General features: G+C 42.8%; 3 protein-coding genes across 6 annotated transcripts in view; 1 reads left to right on the top strand and 2 right to left on the bottom strand.

Moving 5' to 3' along the window:
* smoc2 (SPARC related modular calcium binding 2) overlaps nt 1–7375 on the bottom strand; it is a 28469-nt gene extending 21094 nt beyond the window's left edge. For 2 of the 4 annotated variants that reach the window (XM_080449210.1, XM_080449212.1), the window contains exons 1-2: nt 6668–7371; nt 116–278 (exon numbers count right to left, since the gene is read on the bottom strand). In XM_080449210.1, coding sequence (XP_080305336.1) covers nt 116–278; nt 6668–6736 — 232 coding nt within the window. In that variant the 5' untranslated portion in view covers nt 6737–7371. Of the gene's footprint in view, nt 1–115; nt 279–6667 lie in introns of all 4 variants that reach the window. The other 2 variants (XM_080449209.1, XM_080449211.1) reach the window with 2 other exon arrangements.
* A 1477-nt stretch (nt 7376–8852) lies between these two features.
* On the top strand, nt 8853–19217 carry eif3s6ip (eukaryotic translation initiation factor 3, subunit 6 interacting protein). The gene is made up of 15 exons (XM_080450453.1): nt 8853–8983; nt 9379–9457; nt 9574–9793; nt 11487–11566; nt 11869–11930; nt 12041–12110; nt 12740–12813; nt 13410–13581; nt 15388–15542; nt 15671–15841; nt 16498–16631; nt 17593–17766; nt 18194–18383; nt 18724–18804; nt 19015–19217. Exons 1-15 carry the CDS (start codon nt 8948–8950, stop codon nt 19120–19122), a joined length of 1806 nt encoding a protein of 601 aa, XP_080306579.1. The 5' UTR covers nt 8853–8947; the 3' UTR covers nt 19123–19217.
* Nucleotides 19218–20742: 1525 nt separating this feature from the next.
* cst7 (cystatin f) lies at nt 20743–26011 on the bottom strand. Its single transcript, XM_080449200.1, has 4 exons — nt 25887–26011; nt 24923–25107; nt 24666–24785; nt 20743–21195 (listed from the first exon to the last, which is right to left on the bottom strand). The coding sequence occupies exons 1-4, from the start codon at nt 25933–25935 to the stop codon at nt 21115–21117; spliced, it is 435 nt and encodes a 144-aa protein (XP_080305326.1). The 5' UTR covers nt 25936–26011; the 3' UTR covers nt 20743–21114.
* Nucleotides 26012–26512: the final 501 nt, after the last annotated feature.

Raw genomic sequence — 26512 nt, 5'->3', positions numbered from 1 at the left:
CCAGGGCTCAAAGAATCAATTATGCTGAAATGAATTTAACCCAGAGGTTTCTGCTGTGAACCCTCCGCGCATTTGAGAGTATCAGGCGGCGCTGAAGCGTGACTCATGACCTGACCTTTGCATGGCCCTCGGATGACCTCCAGCTGGGGGTCGCGGCACTTGGCACGGAGGAACTCGCAGCGTGATGTGAAGGTCCTACCGTCTGAGGCACACAGGGGTTTCCGAGGACCCCCGGTACATTCCATGTTACACTCTTTATCCTGATCCACCCGCAGAAACTGCAACAGTAACAAAATAAAAACAGTGAGAAAGACAAACCATAGGGGATAAGCGGGGGAAGAAAACATGTTTAATGAAACATTTCCCTGAATCAATGAACTCTGCACTCAAACGGTTTAATCTCCCCCACAGCAGGTGTGATTCTGGAGGGATTTATGAAGTCTAAATACAGGGTGTGATTGGAGCTCATGTAGGGGCAAATGCCTTTTTAACACATAGGCTAAAAAAGTCAGCCACAGGACATGCTGTCCATTGCTACAGCTCATATTGAGTAATTGTCAGTTCCTTTCTGGACCCCTTTATCAGAGGTGCTAAAGCCGGCATAACATCCTCCCATAAATATGTTATAGAGGGCCTGATAAACATCCCAGAGACACTGGGGTGGAGCAGTGCCGTTATAACTGCCTAAAGCCTCATTTATGCTTCATCGTGCAACCGTGTCCCTCGTCGCTTTTTCAGTTGAAAATCATTTATTTTGAGGTTAGGTGGGGTTAGGTATATAAATAAGGTTTTAAGAGCTACTGTCAGTCCGTCAGGGAGCGAGCCATGCCGTGCCGTGCTGTGTCTTGTCTCGGTTAAGGGAGGGGGCAGAGGAGGAGTAGGATAAGACTTGAGTGATGCTTCCTCCCTCCTTTTGTCCGTGCCAACACCTGTGTAGGCATTCACCTGGAATCGCTCTGGAGTATGTTTTACTCAACCACGAAAAAAAGAAACAAGGATGCAGACTCCCGGCTGAACGCATCGGATCACCTGTGTCAATGCCGCCATTGTATCTGCCACCGCGGTATGAATCCCGCCCCTCGCCACGGGGGCGGACAGCAAGCTGTGACTGCTACAATGAATGAAAAGGCTGAATGAAATAGCTGCTTGAATAAACGAGATGTCAGGGGGTTTGTCCTGCTACAGGATGAGTGTGGGGTTTTCATAATGTTTGCATGATTCGTACATTTGTCTGAAATAATGAGTAATGAATGATGAAAAGGAGACGACCGATTGAGGCCGCCCGTTTTGTGTAGTCTTTCTATCGGTAAGTCTCACAGGTGCTGTTTTCTCTCATGCACGTGCAGTGAATACTTTGTCTATAGACTTAACTGTCCTCTCACACTCCTTTGTGCTTTAGAAATGACAATATTTGCATGCATGGATTTTCTTTGTTCAGTTTCCCATGTCTTGTTTTGTTGTTTTGTACCTCTTTGTTCATGTGCTTTCAGTGATGCATGCTGCGTCTAAGAAAACAGCCCTGAATGCCTTTTCTTTCAACTGTTCACAGACTGACACACATGCTTGCATGTATGTATGTATGTGCGTATACGCTCTCTCTCCACACACACACACACACACACACACACACACACACACACACACACACACACACACACACACACACACACACACACACACACACACACACACACACACACACACACACACACACACAAATCTAAAAGGCTAGAATCAAAGCCCCCTCTCAAAGGTAGGCCATATAAATCCATTGTAAGTTATTAAATGACAGGGCAAGGCTACCTACAGAGAGAAAAGAGAGACATATCATCCATGCAGAGGGCGGGATTATCACCAATAAAAAAAATTAGCCTTGTCTGACATCTTACAAATGGAGTGAGGGATGGGATGGGGATGGGTAGTGCCTCCCCCCCATCCCCTTCAACAGACCCATAACCCCCCACCACCCAAAACCCAAGCCCCCAGCCCTGCATTCATTGAGAGGAGCAGGGCTGCAGGGCTCTATGGCTGCCTGGGTCTTGCTGCACCTGGAAGAGCGGTTGGCTGGGACAGCGGCATTGCCCTGGGCCGGTGTGTGTGTGTGTGTGTGTGTGTGTGTGTGTGTGTGTGTGTGTGTGTGTGTGTGTGTGTGTGTGTGTGTGTGTGTGTGTGTGTGTGTGTGTGTGTGTGCGTGTGTGTGTGTGTGCGTGTGTGCGTGTGTGCGTGTGTGCGCGCGTGCGTGCACGTGTGTGTGTGTGTGTGTGTGTGTGTGTGTGTGTGTGTGCGTGTGTATGGTCGGGCTTCTGTCAGCCCTACTCATAAATCTTCCCTGGAGGAATCAGAGAGGAGAGGCCCGTTGGAACACATCGGAAGAGAGAGAAGCCACTGTTTTGTTTGAATGAATTTTAAAAAAAAGAAGAAAAAGAAAAGAAAAAAAAAGAAATGATGAGTCCTTTCTTCTCTTGGCTGCTACTTTTGAAACTGATGTGTTGTCAACTTTCTTTCTTTCCACCAATCTTTCAATGGGTGCACTGAACAGAGAGGTGATGGGGAAATAGAATCCTTACAGTCCTGAGTTGGAGACCTGGAGTCATGAGTCCCAATGCGATATTCGGGCTGTTCTATCTAAGAGCATCCATTTAATATCAAATATAAACACCTGTTATTTCATTGCCCAGTTCTCTGCTCCTTGGTGGTTGGGGCTGGGGGTTTAACATCCCCGCCTACCCCCTCCTTGTCAACGTCTCTCAGCTTCAGGGATTGTGCGCATCGCTGGTTCTGACTGACAGTGTCCCACAGACACAGACTCTCCCTCTGTCCTCCCACCCGAGTCTGGACATCCCTCCGCCGCAGTGGTGAGTCTGGTGACCTCTCGTCACCCTTCACCCAGTCTTTCACAGCTCACCCCGTCCCATTTGAGGCCAGCAGACATGATGGACTGCTCAGAAAATTGTTTCCGCAGAATACCAGAGCCCTGCCAGGCCACGATCAGCTCTGATAATACGTAAGTGTGTCCAATGACGCTTGGCGGTCGGCCTCTATCCCCCGCCAGTGCCGCAACCCTCACTGACCACCCTAGTGCTCACACCACACCGCTATTATCACTCTCTGTCCCGGCCAGCCAACAGACTGACAACCCAAACACAGCCATTCAGCAGCACAGCATCCCGCTAGACGTCCACAGTACAACACGCAGCAGAGTGCCAAACGCCCGCCACTCTTTGCCACACAGCTCCAAGAATGAAGCATCCAAATCACAGTTAGCCATGAAATCAGCCACCCATGAAATCAGCCACCCATTCTGCCTGAGACGGGCAAATGGCAGCAGATACAGAGCTATTTATTCCATGCTTGCACTTTACCACAGGCGTAGCAGGTTGATGTATACCCTAGTGAAAGGAATACAGCTTGGCGCAATCCCTATATTACAGGCTTTAATAGCCTTCATTGGACTGTATTGCCCGTCGAAAATAACACATCATCAACTGAAACACGGGATTGGTTGCCATTATTTATGGCAAGCGACGATGCTACAGGCCTACGACAACGTGCAAATTAGCCATAATGGTGTGTTGAGGACCTCTTCCTCCCTTTTTGCGCCTAATGGCAGCTAGCTGTCCCGCTGTACATCTCTGTGTGTTTGGCCTGAAGTGATGGATGTGCAAGGCTGGCAAGGCTGCGGCACAGCCCCGTCACTCCCCTGATGTCTCATTCTAAACTCTCATCTCACTGACACCGCAATTGTGCACCCACAGCAACCAGGGCATGGAGTGATGGATGGTCCACTGCCTTGGATACATCCAGCGCAAGTTTCTGCCGCTGATTTACTGTCTGTTCAGATAGAGGGAGAAGAAGAACCCACGCAAGACAGGACACATATTGTGGCTTAAATCCATTTATGGCAGAAATCCTTTTTCTGCTCTCTTTCAATGCCTCTTTCTCTCATTTTGCGTTCTCTCTCTTTGTTCCTCCCTTCTCTTATCCCTTGCTTGATCTTTCTCGGAAGATGCTTTATGCATCTGCTGAAATAATACAATAAGAGGTTGGCAAAAGAATAAGAGAAGGGGGAGACAGAAGGAGTGTAAGGGAGAGTTCTTTTTTTTCCTTTTCCAAGACCAACCGGCATACAAATCAAATCCTATTACCTCCCCCTGGCTCTGCAGCATTGTGGGACTGAATGGAGTGCTGCGGAGGCGAGCCTCCAGCAGAGAGCACATTGAGGGCCGATAAGGGCCTTCTGGACTGAGAGGCCCCCTCTTCCAGCACCCCGTGAGGCCCCTCACACCACAGCCTTGAAGGGTCAATGGGGGCCCCAGCTGAGAGCCGTGGCAAACGTGTTAAATGGCCTTGGCGGGAGTTTCCTCCGTGGACGCTGGGATGCAAAGGGGATCATTAGTTTCCAGCATGGTGGAAAGGGAAGAAAGTGACAGCCTTTAACCAGGCTATTAACTCAATCAAAGGCAAACGCGTTTAATTGCTGTTAAAGATGTTCAAAAGAAAGAAACAGTGGTGTGAAAGGTCACTGATAGTCATGGGAGGATGAACAAGTATTCTCTGTGCAGGTGCACAATTTTAATGAAAGAAGCGCCGGCAATAGAGGCCATATATTATGCTAAAGTGTATTTTAAACAGGTTGGAACAAGAGGCAGTCATTGTCCCCATCTCTTTTGCTAACAATTCCAGACTCTCATAAGCCATGGAAAAATTCGGCCTAATGAACAACCTAGGCAGGTTTCCAATATTTTCAGTGGCCTGTTCAACCTCAACTATGCACAAAATATCTGACATATTGAAACAGTTTCTCGAAAACAACCATAACCCATGCTCTCCTGTGTCATTGAAACAAAAAGCCAACAGTCAGTCCAAAAGCCTCTATAAAGGATAAATGCAGTGCTCTGCATGTTATCTCAGTATAGAAATCCTAATGACCTCCAATGGCACAATATGACATAGATGAAAGTGTATTTCCTTTAATCTATTTAATAGATTGGATTTACATAGGAGAGAAGTGTGCATTGAAATAAATATCTTATTGTTACAGTCAAATCCACAGTATAGTGGGTTGTGCATCACACCCAAGCCACTGTATCTCAGCACCCTTTACACTGTGTGCTGTGTGGATATCACAAATCATGTCATATCCTACGACAGCTTCAGTTCAGAAACACAGGCCCATTTATCTCTGCTCGTATCAGTGGTGTGTGTGTGTGTGTGTGTGTGTGTGTGTGTGTGTGTGTGTGTGTGTGTGTGTGTGTGTGTGTGTGTGTGCGTGTGCGTGTGCGTGTGTCTGTGTGTCTGCGTGTCTGTGAGTGTGCATCGGAGTGGGAATGCAGAGGTGCGCCTGCACAATGCAACACTTCCTCCCACATTCCACAATTCTTAGTGCCGACAGGGATAGAGGTTCTGTGACCCCCTCAACCCCAGGTTAACAACTCATGGCCATTTGTTTCCAATTGGATATTAAGGCATCTTCACACTGCCCATAAATAACGGAGCTGGGGGCGGCGGCTGTCACATCAACCTCTAAATCACGAGGGTAAGCCTCTGACAGTGTGCATTCCTCAGCCACTTCGGCCTCCGCTCTGCAGAACTCTATCATTCCTCCCTTAGCACCATATAATACGTGCACTTGACTGTAGCCATAAAATACTCTTCATCCGCCTCAAAGATGCACGCTGCTTTCTCTTACACATGGGTCTTCTGGGTAGAAATTGATTGACTGACTGCTGCTGCCAGTGCTGGACCTTTGTGCTCTCCTCCTGTAAACAACAGCATTTATTTTGAGACAATAGACCCGCTGATATAGCAGTCTAGTCCCTAAGAGTGCATTGTCATCAAAGCTATTGGATGGAACCCACAACTGCATACTTTGCCTCTGGGCTTCTGTCTGGCACAACCAAACATGCACAGGACAGAGAGACAGGCAGGCCGGTAAGCAGGCAGCAGGCTGGCTGTGGAAGCAGTCCAGAATATGCTGCTAACAGGCCCATCAACGGCACAAAGACAGGCCAGCAGAGATAACCAGCAGCCCTGCCATCTGGAACTGTCATACGACTCAGACAGACACACCGAGGCTCTGTCAGCAAAGGGAGAGCAGAAACTTGGTTTGCCAAGACAAACTTTGCCACAGAATTTTGTCGTTCCATCCAGAATTTTGTCAGCTATAGACATACAGCAGATAACTTTTTTGGGGGTGAGGGAGACATAAACATTACAAAAATATAAATATCTAATACATATCTAAAATAATATATATATATATATATATATATATATATATATATATATATATATATATATATATATATATATATATATATATGTGTGTATATAGTTGGATCTTATAGGTTATTATCACTTAAAAAATATTATTTTATAGCTGAAAGAATAAACACTCAAACATTAAGGCGGGATTGATAAAAAATAATAACGCCAGAAAGTTTATATCGACTACACTGAATTACATAAAAAAAACAAATGAATGTGAATTGGTCATGCTTTCTCTTGTGTGTATTTTTTCATTATAGTCAACCACTCCGTTTCATATACCAGCGCCGTTAAGCACGAAAAGCATAATGCAAATCTTGGCTTTGAAACCTGTTAGGTGCAGATTTTGACTTTAAAAAAAAAAAGGGCATTCTGACTAAATTCGTGCCCATCCTCCTACCGTCAGAGCGGAGAACTTCTGAGCGCGCCCTGCGCACAGGAGGCAGAGAAGGACCAAGTAGACGCGCATCCTGATGCTGGCTGGCAGTAAAACGTCCCAAATTACGCACGGTCCAAAAACTTCACACTATGGTGACTTGGCTTCACCGAAAAAAAACAGTGTGTGTATTTAAAATATGTCGAAAAGTTAAAAAAAAAAAAAAATCCAGAGTATTCCGTTAAAAAATGCCAGTGGTGGAAAAGCCTTGTTGGGGACTATTCGTCTCCTTCCTTGGTCGACCAAGACGTTTGTGTAGAAACTCTTATTTCTGGCAATACGATAAACCCCCTGCGTCCTGACCTTTTCCCTCCCTAAATGTCTCTCCCTTTCTGCTTCTCTCCAATTCCACTTCTTTTACTCCACACCCCCTCCCTCTCCTCGTATTCTGTGGACTAGATCCCTTATCGGATGCAGGCAGGCAGCTCCTTGCCGGTAGGTAGGTGTACGTTTTGAAGGAGTACGTCTGCTGCTGGTAGCTAAAGGCAAACACGACAGGTATTCTTTTCTTCCCTCTCCAGACCACAACAAGTCATCCTTTTTTATATAATATAATGCCTGGGTATGAAATTCGCTTGGCAATGGAAGGTGATCATCAGACATATGCCGACTCGAGAGGGTATGATGAAGGGGTGATAGTTAAACGCAGTCTGGGCTTTGAGCCTTGAAGTCCATCTCATATAAAGCTTCAACTCTCCCTTTCTCAGCACATGCACACGCGCGCGCACGGACGGACGGATGCGGAGCGAGAGTATAGTGTGAGAGCAAGCAAGAAAGAGAAGATTGCACAATTTGCACACAATGTGTATTATATGTATTGTATAATAAATAAACAACACAAAAAATGATTTGGAGGTGGATAAATTAGAAATGAAAAGATAATATGATCATTATATCGCACGAAAACCTTTGTGAAAAAGAAAAAAGTCAGGTAGATACAAAAAATAAAACCTAATCGACCATCATCTGAGTTGTGACAAAACAAATACATCATGTAATTTATTAGGCACAGCAGAGGTCAGTACTGATGTCACACGACGAACCACATTTCTCCACAATTTCTCCAATTATAAACGACAAGCTGATCGGAGAAATAGACATCATTATTATGGACAAACTGAATGCAGAGCTTTGACTTGTTGGAGCGCATGACAGGTCCCAGGCCGCCTATTTGTTTGTGCCACTATACTCCCATCTACTGGCATGTGTAAGTAATCACAACGGTAACCAAAAGACTCGCCCCAAAACGCTCGCCCCCAGCGGTTCTTGTATTCGTTTACTGAGGATAAGGTTAGAAATAAAACAAGTTTAGGTTTAGGCATTGTTTACTGAGGTTACGTTCCGGAATAAGGTTAGGTTTAAGCATAGTTTTACTGAGGTTGCGTTTAGGAATACCAGTTGGCGACCTTTCCGAGGTCGCCGGATTTGCCCCGGGCGACTGTGTTTTGGGGCGAGCGTTTTGGTATTCATCTCAACCCACTGTTTTTATTAGCAACGTTCTCAAGTGATTTACAGCTATATTATACATCTCTTCATGTCTCCTTATTATATTATTTAGGATGATGGTAGATAGGGATATTTATATTTTACCACGAAAGTATGTACATAAATAGTAGGGTGGGGTGGGTTCTTCTTCTTAAACACTCGGTACCCGCCGCGATCCCACAATGCTGCTGGCGAAAAGTAGTGTTGCCATGTCTGGTTATTATAAGGGAGTTTGGGCTTGTTTTTCTGTTAAGTTGCTTGTAAATATATTGGTTGTTGCGGCTTGTGTTTTCTTTTTGGGCTTGTTTCTGAAGTGTAGTTGCTTATTTGGGCTTGCTTCCAAATGTTTTAATTTATATTGTTTTAGCAATAATTAAGGACCCCCAAATTAGTAGCGCAGAACCCAGAACCCCATCTGAAAATGTTTTGTGCCCGAGACAGATTTGTGTTCAAATGTTTTAAAAACAAATATATTATATATATTTTTTTTCCCCCCCCAAGAATCTTTTTGAAAATAGCAGATCTGAGATCTGCAAGCACACAACGCGAGCATAATAGGTTTAAAGTGCTCAGCTCATGTAGACCTGGTTGCCTATCCCTCTCATCAAATCTGGCAACACTGGTAGAATACCTTATGCCTTCTCCTTCCTGTTGCTCTTCCATCCTTCCGGCTCCCGCAGACAGAAGCTGCGTGGTTGTTCGTTGCTAACAGCAGCACATTTTACCACCTGTATCTGTTACATCTGGTCCTCTCTCAACATGTCGTACCACGAGACCGAGGAAGTTGACGCCAGCGTATGTGTTTCTTCCATACGTTTTAACGAATTCATATGGGAAGTATTCAAAGTAATGCTAGTCAAGAAAAAGGTGTCGTTAGCTACCAGTTAGCTAACTGCTAACGTTTTAGCTAGCTAGCTCACCCGGCATAGCAGGGGGAGCCAACTTGATGAGGAGGAGGAGGATGATGATGAACCCATCTGGCAGCATTATCATGACTGTCAACCCAGGGCAAATATGTTTAATCAAAACAATTGGATTCACTACGTTGCTACTTGCTAGCTAACCAGAAGAGACGAGTGCTAGAGCAGTGCAGCTAACATTAGCAAATAACGATAATGTCAGCTGTTTAGTCCAGCATTTACATGTAAAATATGAATAAATACTGTGTGGTTTCTTTAATGTCTTCACAGTACGATCCCTATTCCTACACCTCGGGGGGCGGGGGCAGCACCACCACCACCACCACCAATGACTACGAAGGGCACACCGGTTTGTCAAACCCCTCTGCTTGATTATCAAGTTTTCAATGTTATTGCACTGGCACACCGTGCACTATAGCCATAGTGGGTCATTGGTTTGTTTGTGGTTGGTGTATATGGTTGCAGGTGACCCCAAAGCAGACCTGGCCTACGAGAGCCGGCAGTATGAGAGCCAGCAGACCTCCTATCATGTGATCCCAGAGGTGATCAAGAACTTCCTGCAGTATTTCCACAAAACCACCTCGGACCTGATTGACCAGAAGGTGTATGAGCTGCAGTCCAACCGCGTGTCCAGCGAGAGCATCGAACAGAAGATCTATGAGATCCAGGATGTGTATGAGAACAGGTACATGTTTCATTTATTCATTTTCTGTATTATTCTGTAGGTGTGGATCAGTCCATGCTCAAGTCTCAGCTCTTAGACAGGACAGAACCAGGGTCTTCTCTGAACTGAGGACAGTTTCTCTACTCGCACCAAATACACACTGTATAAACAACTGATAGTTATGATTAAGCAACGTGATTGGTCACCTACAAATGTGAAATGTAATCAAATCAGCATGACAGCACACCTTGCTGTACTCAAATGAAAATGGACTAATCACTTTCTATATTACTCTGTTGTTGATCAGATATATCTCTGATCAATCTTGATATTATTAGAATGCTTGAAAAATATTAGAACGCAGCCGACATCAGCTGTGCTGGTGAGTTGACAGTGACACCGTGCTACTGGTTTAAAAATACATGTGAAGTTTGCAGAATCGCAGATGTAGCTACATCTGTGTCTGCGCATGAAAAAAAAGTCCAGCAAATATCTTGGGTACAGCATGACTGAGCTTGCAAGCCAGTTTTATGTTTCTATGTATGGTGTTTATTCAGTTTGGCGAATCCCGCAATCTGTAGAAGGCATTCACTCAAGTTGGCTGGATGAGTCAACAGGGACTAGAAATGGTCTCAGTAAGATCCCTTGTATTTCCATGGAAACAGAAATAACACTAGCAAAACGTTTTTGACTGGTTTCTATGTGAGCTAATCGTCCCACAATATGAATATACTGTACAGTATGTTGATTATGTTTTCATTTGGTGGTAACCTTGTATAATTGAATTATTGTACTTGAGGGTGTGCTTTACCATCATTATTGGCACTTCAGTGTAGGGCTGGGACATTAATTGCATTGCTGTGATACGTGATGCATAACCTGAGCTCATCACCACAATACAATTTGAAGGTGGGGGGGGGGTTAACTACCGAAACGCCACGTGTCTTTTTCACCACAGTAACACTGACCATCACAGACTTAATTCAGTGATGCTTACGGAACTTGATGCCAGTGATCACTTCACTGTTTTGTCCCCCCAGGATTACGTGGAGAAAAAGTCTTGATTCCACAGAGAACAATCCTTGATTCCGTGCCTTGATAGTTAATATTATTATAACACACACGCGCACACAGTCTCTCACTCACTCTGTTTTTCTCTCTCTCTCTCACACACACACACGCACACACACACACAGTCACTCACTCTGTCTCTCACACACACACACACACACGCACACAGAGAAATTGCTCTATTATGCCCATCGCTGTAAATCACATCTGCCGCTGTCATGACTTGTGCTGAATTCACTGTGAAAAGCCAGCCCGTTTCCATTCCATTTTAAATCGGCGCCATCTGCTTTAGAACCTGCCTTCTCCAAAACTATATCCACACACAATACTGCACATGCATGCACGTTGCACCCCATCTATCTTAAAAAACTGATAAAAACAACAACAATTCTCGTCATTCTGCTTGTTTTCTGCACCGTGCCTTGTATTCTGCTGAGAAATCAGTGGTAATTCCGCGATCACGGAATCGCAGAATCCTTGGGGGTTTAACTGTTGTGCCAGTAATGACAGTAAAGCATATCCTGTCATGTAATATAATATTGCTTAATTGAATAACATCTGTTGTTGCTTTTATAAGGATGTAGTGCTGTGTTTGGGGTGAGGGTGTCTTCATACCTGCCTCTCTTTTCTCCTCTGTCTGCAGCTGGAACAAGCTTACTGACCGTTTCTTCAAGAATTCTCCTTGGCCAGAGGCTGAGGCTATTGCTTCCCTTGTTGGCAATGGTAAGTCTGTCAGTGTTACATGCTGAAGTTGATTACATAATGACTTGTTACATGTATCTCACATGTGAAGGACATTTCCACTTCAGCTCATTACCTTCACTACTTTGATTATAAAATTATAGAAAATGGTTTTATGTGGCCATGTTTGGACAAAGCACATGAACATGCATTGAACAATTGGTGGAGTGGGTTGAGTGAAGAGTACTTTGAGAACACAATGTGATATGATTGTCAATCTCCGGTATGACTGGATGGCAGAGACATCACATCACAGTGTATTGTGACATGTTACATCCCTCTAGATGCTGTGTTCCTGATCCTGTACAAGGAGCTTTACTATAGACACATCTACGCCAAAGTCAGCGTGAGTGACTGCTTGATGAAAGCACTTCTAAAATATTATTTCATATGACCCAAGGATCTGCATTGTGGATACCTGTATTTGATTTGTTTGAAAATCGTTTGATAATGCAGGGTGGACCAACTTTGGACCAGAGGTTTGAGTCATACTACAATTACTGCAATCTCTTCAACTACATTCTCAGTAAGTAATAATAATCTTGCAGTGCCAATACTTATGAATGAGCTTGTTTGTATTTGAACCAATTAAACCCTAAGGTTGTAGGTCTGTTGTATTCGCCAAATGTTCACCTCGGAATAGGGACGCTTTGGTTGAAGTGGTTAAGAAAGAAGAGTCACAGGGCTCTCGGGTAGCACAGGGTTAAAGCTTCTGCCCACCACTGTGGACACAGGGTTTCAGTTCCTCCATGGTGCCTCTGGCTTGGCCATGCGTTCCAATGCCCCGTGTTTGTGGGAGGGATGCAGGACAGGGAGGGCAATCTTTGTCGCTGCACTCTTGAATCTCTTGCACTAGTGACTCCCACAGGTTGGTCATGGTTGCCTGTCAGCAGGGGTGTTTAACTATGAGGAATGGGGTGTTTCCCCGCATGCACGGGTCCTCCCGGTGAAGCTTGTCACTGGCAGGTGAAAATAAGTATGTGTATCGGAAGAGGCATGTGGTTTCAATATCACCCTTAGGACCAACCAGTCCAAAAACCGACCAGTAGAAGTCAGCAGTGACAAGATTACACAAGTGTGTGTGTGTGGGGGGAAACTGGGAATTACCATGACTAAATTAAGCAAAAAAGGAGTCACATATGTGTTCGTCAACAGATGCCGATGGCCCTGCCCCCTTGGAACTACCCAACCAGTGGCTGTGGGACATTATTGATGAGTTCATCTATCAGGTAATAAATCAATCAATAATTTGACACAAAATATTGCAAAACAAATATTTTATTGATTAAAATGATATAATTCATGTCAATACAATGAGGTCTGTCTAGCGCAACACGGCTGGCTCACAAAACTAGTAGGAAGGATATTCTGATCAAATCAAGATTCAAGTTACTGTATTCTGTTTTTCTGTGTTTCGAGTACTTTTAAGCTGTAAAATGACAGTGTGTTTGTTTACCTTGGCCGCCATGTTGGATATGTTGCAAATACCAGGCACCACATATTGATATCAGGGTGCTCACTCTCTATTGAGTAATGGTCTGTTTTTCATAGCAGTGGTCTGCTATCAAGAAATAACAGACCACTTATGCCATGATTAATCCATCAGAATTGAGAATTCAACCAAGCCGTATAATGTTAAAGTGTCAGATCTCGGTCTAACAGTCTATTGCAAATAATAGTGGGTTTAGCGTATTGGTACAATTCAGACGCAACCCTAACCAACTGGCATCTCGGTGTGTAAAAACAAAATGAATAGTATTCAAATTACTGTAGCAGACATTGCACTGAATGCACACATTTAACATTCTGCTGTTTTCCTGTCCAGTTCCAGTCCTTCAGCCAGTACCGCTGTAAGACGGCCAAGAAGTCAGAGGAAGAGATTGAGTTCTTGAGGAACAACCCAAAGATCTGGAACGTTCACAGTGTGCTCAATGTGCTGCACTCCCTGGTGGACAAGAGCAACATCAACCGTCAGCTGGAAGTCTACACCAGTGGAGGTAAGGACTCTCATGATGCTTCTTGTTGCCAGCCAAAACCGTGGACTGAGTTTGATTTAATTAAAAAAGACATTTGTTTACAGAAAACAAAACACAGAATATCCCTTAGGACATACAGAATATGGACAGGGGTAGACCAATGTAAACATTTTCCCTAGCCACATGGGACACCACTTAATCCAATGAATCTTGTGGCCAGATTTCTGGAAACATGTTTTATACATTATATTTGGACTGAGCAGGCACGTTTCACTACCAAAACCCAGTTATGTCAATATTTGTTAAAAACGTAACATTCATGTGAACACAAGAGTCAATTCAAGTGTATCCCCCCAGTGACAATCTGTCCACCCATCCAGTTTCCATCCTAACAGTACCCTCAGTCTCTTAACCTACCAATATTAAATTAATATTTAATCAAACATTCAGCCTTTGTGGTAGCCTATAGCTAATGTTCAGACAAAGCATTTTGATTTAATGCAATTACTTTGACCGACCAGTTTGATTTGACAAGAGATAATGATTGATTGATTGATGTTTTTATTTTGTGACAAGAATACATATACTATACATGACCGTATACACTATTTGTACATATCTGTCAAAATAATTAATCACAAAAAAAATTGAGAGCTTTTTTTCCTTGTGGTCCTTTTGAGTGCAAATGTGTGTAAAATGAGCCATCTGTATTTTGTATTTGAGTGAAGCAGAGACGAAAAATATAATCAATAAATACATTCATACAATTTCAACATTCTAGACAAATGGCAAAGAACAACATTACTACAAATACTATAAATGAAAGTGTTAACAAACCCATGCAATCTGCGCCACGAGCTTGTCAAGACGGATAGATGTCTGTCTTGCTCATGGCAGTCTGGGGAAAATCTAAAGAAAATGGAGACCTTGTAAATTCTAGAAGACATTTGATTGGCTGTGATTTAGACAACTGTTAAGGTAGAAACCATGGATAGTAGAAATTAATTTCTGTCTTTGGCTTAACTAATACAATTGACTTCTAGTCAAAGCTTTTACTGCAGACTTGGCTAAAACAGAGATGTAATGATGTGTGGTGACTGGTGCTGCATTTGTAGAGACAAAAATGTTGTAAGATATAAATAAAACAAAATTCAAGGTCTGAAAAGGTTTTATAAACTCACTATAGAATTCTTAACACATTCCATGCCAGAGTTTAATCTCATAATGTACTCACCAGTGCCAGCGTTTTATTGTTGTTTTTTTGTTTTTTTCATGTCGCCACAGACCTCGCTAAATAAGTTAAAAGTGCGCGTTCATTTGGTTCTAAACACACAGCGGATCTGTGAGAAACGGCCAGCGAAAACAGTTTCCAAATGCGAGCCGCCATCTTGAAGATACAGCCGATCAACGCTAAACAGTGATCAGCGAGGAGAAAAACAACAACCGAGAAAATCGAGTTTTAAACAGGATCCCAGACAGGAAGCGGATACGATCGAAAAAAACGGAACCCGAATAATTCCGTTTCCGACCGGAAACGGAAATGGATCAAAAAAATTCGGAAAGTGCACCTGGGGCAATTTCAATGGGAATCGGCGGTTCGCGTAGATCTACGCGACTGGCACGCTGCGGCTTTAAATAGGTTCGCGTAGATCTACGCGACTGGCATTCAATGTGTTAAAAAGCTTTTAAATACCATTTGGATTTGGATCGCCTAGCCTAGGTCATAGATTCAACTTTTTGATATCTTGAATAAATTATGGTTAGTTAGTTTTATTCAGTTACAGTGCTATATGAGATGGCTAACGCACCCTGTTTTGGTTCTTTCAGGAGATCCAGAGAGTGTTGCAGGAGAGTATGGCCGCCACTCCCTGTATAAGATGTTGGGCTACTTCAGCTTGGTTGGGCTGTTGAGGCTGCACTCTCTGCTTGGTGATTACTACCAGGCCATCAAAGTCCTGGAGAACATTGAGTTGAACAAGAAGGTACAGTTTAGAACGCACTATTGCTGATTCTTGCTTGAATGTTGACGAGGAAAATAGCAGACACTCACACATACACCGTACCTGCCTCCTTCTTCTCCTGATCACGTATTGTTGTTCCTCTTATTCAGAGTATGTACTCTCGTGTGCCTGAGTGCCAGATCACCACTTACTACTATGTGGGCTTTGCCTACCTGATGATGAGGAGGTACCAGGACGCCATCCGTGTCTTTGCCAACATCCTGCTCTACATCCAGAGGACCAGGAACATGTTCCAGAGGTCTACATACAAATATGAGATGGTCAGTCTGTGGATCTGCATGGCATTCTATTACGGGTGGTACATAAAGATTTTGGTTGTGTGCGTATTTCGGTTGTGAAGACACGGTTCAGTAATTTTTTTCCTGTACAGTAAAAAAAAAATCAATAACGCTGTACACAACGTTTCCATTGCACATTCCTTTCAAAGTTGGTTACAAAAAGCACTGGAAGATTTTAAGGGTAAGAAAAACAACCATGGTGGTGTTGTGATTGTGAACGGGTACGGTGTACCATGCTTCATATGTCTGTGTGGAAAATCATTATTTCAGTTCCGCATTCCCCCAAAAATATGATTAGGCACTCATTCGGTATGGGCCGTTTGGTTCTGTATGGCGGTTCGGTTTGGTATTGTTACACCCCTATTGTCTGGGGAAGATTTCATGGAATTTGTGAACACCAGGTACTAAAGGCAATGTTTTGCTTTGAAACAAATTAAAGGCAAAACAGCAATGTTTGAAATCAATAATTTTGTATTGTTCAAGTACTAAAACTAACTTCATCACTATACAATGCATGAATGCTGCAGACTACTACATTGTTTCTATTAATCATTATAGTTTATACAATATAGTAGACTTAATAAATGTAGCTTTGGTTAGCTATAAGATAACTTGCTATCGTTCTCCATGTTGTGTAGATCAACAAGCAAAATGAGCAAATGCACGGTCTGCTGGCCATCGCTCTCACCATGTATCCCATGCGCATTGACGAGAGCATCCACACACAACTGAGAGAAAAGTACGGAGACAAGATGCTGAGAATGCAGAAGGGGTAAGGAAAAGACCATGCACTGAAAGGACATTCCTTGATTTCTTGTTTCTTTTGGATAGTCTCACATCTAAGTGTTCCTGGATTAATACAATAGTTAGTTTGTCCAGCACTCAACAGTTGGTTTACTTTATATAAAATCTTGGACATCCCATGCTCAGTCATCCTGAGTTGGCGGTACCCAGGATCGAAGCAGACACGTTATCTACACCCTCCCACATGATCAACTGTAGGGAAAGTTTAAACAATATTTAAGAAATAAATAGTTACATTCTGCTTTTACTATATAAATTACTATATCTTTGGTATCGACTCGAGTGCAATCTCTTACCTCAATTCATCTTTTTATTATGGCGTGGCACCAAGGGGCAGAGAAGGGTGTCTGTGTGTCTGTCTCTGACTTTCTGCTGCTAATCTCGCAAACCACTGTGCTGGTCAGAGCCAAATTTCTTGTGCATACTCCCAGTAGGCCAAGGAAGTAAATCCCGGCCTGTACCAGGCACCTAGGCTCAATGTAGCCTGGCAGCACATCGTGGGTTCCAGCCCCAATCCCGACGGCCTTTGCTGCATTTCACTCCCCTTCTCTCCCCCCATTTCATGTCAGTCCTATCCATAAAGGGATAAAAGCCCCCCCCCCCCAAAGGAAGTAAATCCCTGAACATTTTTCACATAATGTTTTATACTTAAATCTTTCGTTTTATACTGGAAGTCAATGGAGAGGCGGAAAAGAACCTCCATATAAGCCACACTGTTATTAGACCCCATCATGTAACATAATAATTAAGATGATTAGGACCTTTTATTGACCCTGCAAGGGAGTCGCTGAGGACAGTACAAAAGTTAAAAAGAATACAGATTACAGGGCAAAAAAATAAAGTACTGAGATACAGCATGATGGAAAGATGCTGTATCGCAAAGTCAATTATGGGTGAGTGTGACCTGGAGTTTTTCTGTCCATCTGCAGAGACCTGCAGGTGTTTGAAGAGCTGTTTAGCTTTGCCTGTCCCAAGTTCCTGTCACCTGTGGTGCCCAACTATGACAATGTCAACCCCAACTACCACAAAGAGCCTTTCAGCCAGCAGCTGAAGGTGTTCGCTGAGGAGGTCCAGCAGCAGGCTCAGCTCTCCACCATCCGCAGGTACAACACTCATTCACTGTATGGATGAGGGCTTTACTGTGTTGACTGAAGAGTTACAATATTAAACAATTCCAAGGTGTCTGTCTGCGTTCAGATTATTTGTAATGAGCATTTACCATAATTTTGTACCTGAGAATCTCATTTTACGGTCATTCTAGGGTTTATAATAATCACATAATTGGGTAATGACCAGATTGAGAGTGAGTGTAATCGTTACTTGCAGCCCTAGTTCAATGTACGTTAAAGTTGCCACCCTTTTGCCATGCTAAGCAGGCATAACATATTTCCATATTTCCTATGACTTGAACTAAACAAATAATGTCCCATGTGTCACTCTGTTACCCCAGGAAGGTTAAAACAGATAGTACATTCATAGTAATTTCCAAACACAAATTATTCTATATCTCTAACATCATTTTATGTCCAGTTTCCTGAAGCTGTACACCACCATGCCAGTGGCTAAGCTGGCAGGGTTCTTGGACATGACGGAGCAGGAGTTCCGCATCCAGCTCCTGGTCTTCAAACATAAGATGAAGAATCTGGTGTGGACCAGCGGCATCTCTGCATTAGATGGGGAGTTCCAGTCTGCCTCCGAGGTCGACTTTTACATTGACAGGGTGAGCAGGAGTCTAATTGACACTTGTTTTCTCAGAACTCAAAACCGATAAGAAATGGGCCCCATATAAATGGTAGCTTCAGTACTGTTAACTACCTTGTGGTATTTGCTGTTAGCGGATATTTCAAGGTGTGCTACCTTTGCTAATCCATCCATCCAATACACATACGAAGCATTGCACTGTTAACAGGTTGTCTCCTCAATATTGGTCATGTGTGCAAGTTGTATAAAACACTTAACTGTAATTTAATTTGCACAATTGGCATAACTAGACAGGTGCCACCGGCATACTCCTACTTTAACTTGTGTCTGTGTTTTGTCTTTCCACCTTGTTTCCCTAGGATATGATCCACATCGCTGACACCAAGGTCGCCCGTCGCTACGGAGACTTTTTCATCAGACAGATCCATAAATTCGAAGAGGTGATGATTGACCATGGCTGTGTATTAAAGCATTAAAATGATTGAAAAGGAAATCTAACTGTTTATCCATCCAAGTTTTAATGATTGTATCCCAACCACTATCGGTATTGTAAACCAAACAACCATACACAGCCCTACATTTGACTTAAAATGTTATGCCAGTCTTAATAGACCTCTGTTTAAATAAAGTTTGCACCTTTGTCCCTGCAGTTGAACAGGACATTGAAGAAGATGCCAGCAGCAAGTGGTACCACCACCACCAGCAGCAGCAGCTCTGCAGCAACGACGACGACAGCAGCCACCACTCGAGCAGTCTGACCAGCGCCCTGAAAGAGCTGTACTTCCACAGACTCCTATTATTGATGCAACATTTTCTATGTAATCTGGTTACAATAAAGTGGCGGACTGAAGTGCTGGAAGCATTTTGTCTTTTTTTTCTCCCCTTAGTTGCAGTTTGTTCTTAATTTCCTGTTATTGTAGTGTATACACAGCTACACATGTCTCATGGATTAAAGTTCTCAGTCACCATTCACCAAGACTGATTTCATTTAGTTTCCATAGAGGCCAGCATGTCTCTTGGCTTGTAGCTTTAACACGGCTGCTCTGTATCATTTGGCTGGTAAAGTCAAGCCATACAGTAATATTTTATTTGAAGATTAAAGAGAATTTTGAATTGGTCGAACTACTGGAATACATGTTCAGAAGCATCGTCCTTAAAACCCTAATGGTCTTGTATATTTCATAAAATCAAAGGTTAAAACATAATCTGAGATTTCTTAAACTGGTGCGTTGTATGTAACAGCAAGAACAAGTTCAGAATAATAATACAAACACTATTTTACTAATATTGTGCTGGCATTGTTGGATGGCTCAGTTCATGCTATTCATTTTATTGCAGTTCATCATACCAGAGAAGGTCAATATCCTCCAGAGGGCAGTATCATTCACTCAAAATAAAGTGAGATTAAAATGTGTGTGTTTCATGTGCAGTATTTCTTACACATGCTTTATGGTATAGTACCTTTAAATTAAAGCATAATTGGTACTTGCATGTGTTTTCCCAGTATTCTACTTTTTGCCATATAATCCTAATCACATCAAGTATGAGGTTTTCAAAATGGTCATTAATTGGGCCAGCATTACCTATGGCAAGCCTCTATTGGCTGACAGATTCTTATCTAGAACTCATTCCAGTGCTTGATCTTGTCATTTCGATGTTGTGCTTGCCTGGTTTCCTGTCATTTTACTGATTTATGTCAAAAGGTGTTGCATAATTATTTTATCAGGTCAGTGACAAAATGGGACAAGATGCCCCCCCCCCCCCCCCTTTATTTTAAAGGCATGCCATGTATCGGGTTCATGTAATCAATATTTTTTTACAGACATTTTGTGAGGTGGTCACATATTCATTCCAGGATGCAGGATCTAATTAGGTTGATTGAGAACATGTGGTGAGAGCACATAAATCCCCTCGATCTTGTTTGTTTCTCCTGTTGTGCCATAGTCAGTAATATTTTGTTAAATACCGTAGTAATGACTCAGTGACTATATTTGGATTATTTATGTTGTAAATCAAATTGTATTTATGCTGCAAATGGGTAGACCTAGTTAAGCTACTCAAACCTGCCCTATAGGTGTAGGCCTGTAGGCTATATTTACTTAAACAGTTACTTAAAAATTATGTGTGCTTGCTCACTAATTCACCACTTTTAACACTAAGATAAAATAATCATGTATTGTACAGAATACTTGACTTGGTTTTCTGTAAATGTCATCACTAATTTCATGTACTGTATGTGTATGGCAGAAATTTAACAGATCAGTAACTTCGACTATGCCACCTTGAGAGTTCCACCCAAGGAATCAATTAAAGTGCTAACGTAACCACATTGAATTGCAACACAGGTTCGTTTGTAAATGAAGGGAGCAGAGACATGCTTCTTAAGATAATCAAGTACATTTATTTTAAACCAACCAATAAAATGTACTCCTCAAATGGAAGTTACAATTTAATTAAGCAGTTTATTAATCACAATTTAATGTTAAAAAGGTGAAAAGGCACAACTATTATGTCACATAAAATACACTTGCACACCAGCAAAGGCTGGTAAGAGAAGCCACAGTCAGACTGTAGGGGGGAGGAGAGATAGAAGGGTTAGTAGGGTGAGGGTTCAAACAATTCACTACAACCCTGTAACTGAGGACTCCTTAAGGGTCCCGGACCCCCTGTTTAATACCCCTGATGTAAATAATTTCAGTAAAAGCATTGAGAACTGCATGTGTTTGCAGGCAGCTTGTGGTGTTTGTCCATCAGGGATGACAGATGAAGTACAAGGTCTTCATCACATGCTGCCAGGGGATGGACCACACCTCGAAGTGACACTGCAAAGTCTGGGAAACAGAACAGGGTAAGCTGAAATGTGTGGGAAACACAACAGGGCAGAACAGGGTATGTTGAAATGTGTGGGGGAACACAACAGGACAGAACAGGGTATGCTGAAATGTCTGGGGCCTGGCTCACACAGTTCAAACAATCGTTTTGTCGCTGCCTTATGCCTTACGTGAAGCATAAGGCCGTTTCAATTCTATTCTATGGAAGTCACGTGGTTTGCTAAGGCTGACTTGCCTTAGGGGAGGGGGGGTAAAGCCAGAGAGCCGTGAGGCACACGTAAAACAGAAAACCACGTGACTTCCATAGAATGAATTGAAACGGCCTTATGCCTCACGTAAGGCATAAACGATTGTTTTAACTGTGTGAGCCAGGCCTGGGAAACAACAGGACAGAACAGGGTATGCTGAAATGTCTGGGAAACAACAGGACAGAACAGGGTATGCTGAAATACAAATGTCAGCATACCCTAGCAAACAGAACAGGGTATGCTTTCTTTTGGGTCCCCACGAGGATAATGATCAATAATAATAAACAATACACATGTCACTCAGTAGGCCTACTCTATGAACATAAGAAACAGCGTTGCCGCCATATATGGCGGCTGCCAATGATAGTAGAGAGACGGCACAATACTTTGCCAGCCTTTTGGCCTCCTTTTTGGGCATCCCAAGTCATATAATACTGTATTTAGGCTGCACCTCTAGCCTAGTTCTAAGATAGGCTAGGGTCAAAGGTGCAGGCTATCTCTAATATCGTTGCTGTCGGGTAGAAACCTTGTATGTCCAAAGCTGTTCACTTTGTATTATTTTAAAAACATTTTAAAATAGTCAAAAAATAAGCCGATCTACAAGCTCTAAGCTTGAACATCGGCTATTTTCACAACTTCTCTGCAACACTCTTAAGTACTTGAAGTAGGGCATTCATTCAAGTTGGAATCCGGAGATATGATGTTTCTGCCCGACTGCAAAGATAAGAACACTTCTCAGGGATCTTCATCATACCACAACAACATCGGGTGTGTTAACTGACAAAGCTGTAAAGATGTCTGTGTTATTATCACAGTGATTGTTACGTCCCTATAGTCTAGAGGAAAAAGGGATGCAACATGAATTGGGAGTGAAACCCATTTTTATTAATAGCTTAAGATATTTACATTAAATTACACACTTTAACAAAATCATAGGACACACGGAGCAACTCAGGGAAATAAACATAACAGCCCTAATCCTATAATCTTGTGTGTTAAACACTAACCTGACAAACAGAAAATAAAGTACAATAAAGTCCTAAATTCTCTACTCTAACATAATCTAACAAAACATGACTTTATACAAAAAGCTGGCTTCCGTGGCCCATTGCTTTCACATAATACACATTTACTAAATAACTCAAAATAGTAACTTAAAGGTACTAAACAAAGAGCACCAAGTGTGTGTGGGTGGACAGCACTACTGCAAATGCTGCCAGAGACCACAGGTGTTCACAGATCTTAAATAGTCTTCTCCAGTCTTCTCCACCCAATCACCAGAAGCAAGGGTGATTGGCAGCCAGCAATCAGGAAATGCTCAGCACCTGGAAGTGAACACTCAACTCACACAATCCCACACATACACTGACACAAAACCCACACACAACTCTACTGCATACTCACACCCGTAACACCCCCACACTTAAAAACAAACTAGATTTGTTCATAAGACCCACTCCTGAAGACTAACGTTTACACAGGGATCGGACACAATACAAAGACATACTGACTCTGACATAACTAGAGCCCGACATAACCAAACTCCAATCCAAAGTAGTGAAAAATCACCACATCCTAAAGTCATGAAACCACTACCTACACCAAAGTAGTGGTACATCACTTAACACATAGGTAACGAAACCACTGGGTAAATGGTAACATCACATCCGAGTAGTAATAGTGCTACAGAACACAGGGTAGCAAATTTCATTAAATAACTCTAAGTAATGAACATTCCTACATAACGAAATAGCACCTATTACAACATTTTAACACAAACGAGTAGTGATAGTGCTACAGAACAGAGTAGCGAATGTCATTAAATACCTCTAAGTAATGAACACTCCTACATAACGAGATAGCACCTACCACCACATTTTAACACAGAACTCAGTAGAGATCAATACATTACACCACAACTGAGTATTGATAACCACATCTCAACAAAGTCTCAAAATGGGTTGGCGAGTATTAGGTGGAGACACATATATTGGGGTGACTGACCTGATGGAAACTGAGGGGAGCAGAAGTTGCCACCCTTATAGCACCGTAGCATCAGAGCCTCAACTCTATGCCAAACTCCACTGTGCTGGGGGAGAACCGTTTGTGCAGCATGGATACAGGAGGCTTCCACCTAGCCTAAGCCCCAGCATCAGCCCCCTAACCAACCGGAGCGCTCCTCACGACTCCGAAACGTGTTACCCCCTCACAGCTACAGCAGACACTTTCTCAAAAGCTTAATCGGGCCGGGTCGGCAAAACCAGAAACCTCATCTCCACCAGGCCAAACAACAACCCCTGCTAATTATAAACAGGTTCCACCCACCAATCGGATGTAAATGAGTTCATTAAAGATCCCGGACGAGCCCCCATATGTTACGTCCCTATAGTCTAGAGGAAAAAGGGATGCAACATGAATTGGGAGTGAAACCCATTTTTATTAATAGCTTAAGATATTTACATTAAATTACACACTTTAACAAAATCATAGGACACACGGAGCAACTCAGGGAAATAAACATAACAGCCCTAATCCTATAATCTTGTGTGTTAAACACTAACCTGACAAACAGAAAATAAAGTACAATAAAGTCCTAAATTCTCTACTCTAACATAATCTAACAAAACATGACTTTATACAAAAAGCTGGCTTCCGTGGCCCATTGCTTTCACATAATACACATTTACTAAATAACTCAAAATAGTAACTTAAAGGTACTAAACAAAGAGCACCAAGTGTGTGTGGGTGGACAGCACTACTGCAAATGCTGCCAGAGACCACAGGTGTTCACAGATCTTAAATAGTCTTCTCCAGTCTTCTCCACCCAATCACCAGAAGCAAGGGTGATTGGCAGCCAGCAATCAGGAAATGCTCAGCACCTGGAAGTGAACACTCAACTCACACACACAATCCCACACATACACTGACACAAAACCCACACACAACTCTACTGCATACTCACACCCGTAACAGTGATGAAACATGGATGAAATGACACAGGAATGTAACTGTTCTCACCGAAGATGCATCATTTGATATGTCCTATTGTCCTATGATGTCTAGGCCTGCTATTCTGTCATGACGTGCTACAGTATATACCGTACATCCCTTTGTATGCGTAACAGGCACTCAAGATGTGTGACAGTGTGACTCACACACACACACACACACACACACACACACACACACACACACCACATGATGACAGGATGAGTTGGTTACCTGATGGAAGCGTCCTTCTGGTTGAAAGTCACAGACTGACAGATCCTGGTTCTTCTGTCTTTTACTGCAGACGGTTCTGGAGATCTCCAAGTCCACCAGGTAGCGGATTCCTTTAATGATCTGGAACACAGAGCACATGCATTGCTGGCCAAGCTGTTTTCTAATGAACTTAACACATTTTACTTTGGAAGCAGTAAAAACGGTGTGTGGAAATCTAAAGTAGAGGCATGATGGGACCACTGTCCGTAACCTCCCACCTGTCTCTGAGCTCCACCAATGGCAGAGGGTTTGAAGAGGAAGATGTCGTTGGATTGGTTGTTGAAGGAGTAGGTGCCAGTCAGGATGGCGTTGCGCAGACCTGTATCATTCTTGCTGATGTTGTAGGGCGTCCCAGGCACGGGTCCACCCTTCTGCTGGACCTCCCCCAATGCAGACAAACACCCTGGTGAAATGACAATGCAAGTTTAGCTCCTACACTTAAGATTAAACCAGAAACTGGATAGTGTCAAAGGTCGTGTCAAACCTAGACACAAGCCTAAATGTCTCAACAGAAGAGCAGGGCGAGATAAAATACAACCACCTCAATTGTTATGTTAGGCATATATTGTATTAACATACTCTACCATACAGACTTAACAAAATAACATTTTATTCACTAAAAACTATTACATAATAGAACTTTAACCTTTCAACCTGGCGTGCCTGTTTTCATTATAGGCAAAAGAAAATCAGAAGTAGCTAAAATAGTAGATCCGCAATCTCTCAACACGTCGCATCGTGATGTGTTGAGAGCTTGTGGATCAGTTATTTTCACTACTTCTGCACACTGTCATACGATGAAGTATAAAAATAGGGCATTCATTTATGAAAAAAACATAAAGAGATGAATAGGATATACATGGTTTCTGACTGACAGCGACGATATAGCCTAATATATTCAAACAAGAAATGCCATACAAATTATTCCAATGTAAGATGGTGATGGTGAAATATAAGATTCAAAGATTTCATCTTCCTTGCAAATCCTCCTCGACACTATCGCCCCACATTAAAGGTTAAGGTCTAACAATAGAACTGCTGTTTCACTACCAATGATACAAGCGGATTAACGTGATTCTCCTGTTTCCGTGGCAACAATAATCAAACAGATAGTCTCAAAGTTCTACGTGCCTGTAGTGACACTAATATAAAATAGATTTATTTCCATGGTAACTCTCTTACCCAGGAAGACTAGCAGAGAGGTGAATGGCAGCACATGTCCCGTCGTCATGGTCTGCCTGCCTGTGTCTGTCTGTCTTTCTTTATTTCTTATGTTCTTTATTTCCTTCTTTCTCTGTCAGTTTGTCTCTCTCTTCTGTGTGTGTGTGTGTGTGTGTGTGTGTGTGTGTGTGTGTGTGTGTGTGTGTGTGTGTGTGTGTGTGTGTGTGTGTGTGTGTGTGTGTGTGTGTGTGTGTGTGTGTGTGTGTGTGTGTGTGTGTGTGTCTCAACACCACACTCTGGCTTCCTGTATCAACTCAACATTTTGACCACAGCTCACAGCATCCTCTCTCCATGCCCCCCCCCCCCCCCCCCCCCTGAAGAAAGAGCTGCTGATTAGGTATATCAGTTTGGCTGTTCCTCACCTACAGTAGCCTCACATTAGTGACAGAGTAACTAGCAAACTGACTTGAGTTCAGTTTGAAAATGGTCAACCTCTTGAGCTGTGACCCGAATAAGATGCAGATCTCACAGATGTGAATTTACTATGTGTGGTTAGTTTAAATGAACAATATTTGGACTTGTTACTGTTTTGTTGTAGTGCGTTTGTAATCAGCAATTCAACTATTCATAGCTGCAGCAGTTCAACA

This window comes from Gymnoscopelus braueri (assembly GCF_963280865.1).
Source record: "Gymnoscopelus braueri genome assembly, chromosome: 14".
In the NCBI taxonomy this organism is placed as follows: Eukaryota; Metazoa; Chordata; class Actinopteri; order Myctophiformes; family Myctophidae; genus Gymnoscopelus; species Gymnoscopelus braueri.
The sequence above is the reverse complement of the archived record's forward strand: the minus strand, read 5'-3'. Positions and strand labels throughout refer to the sequence as shown.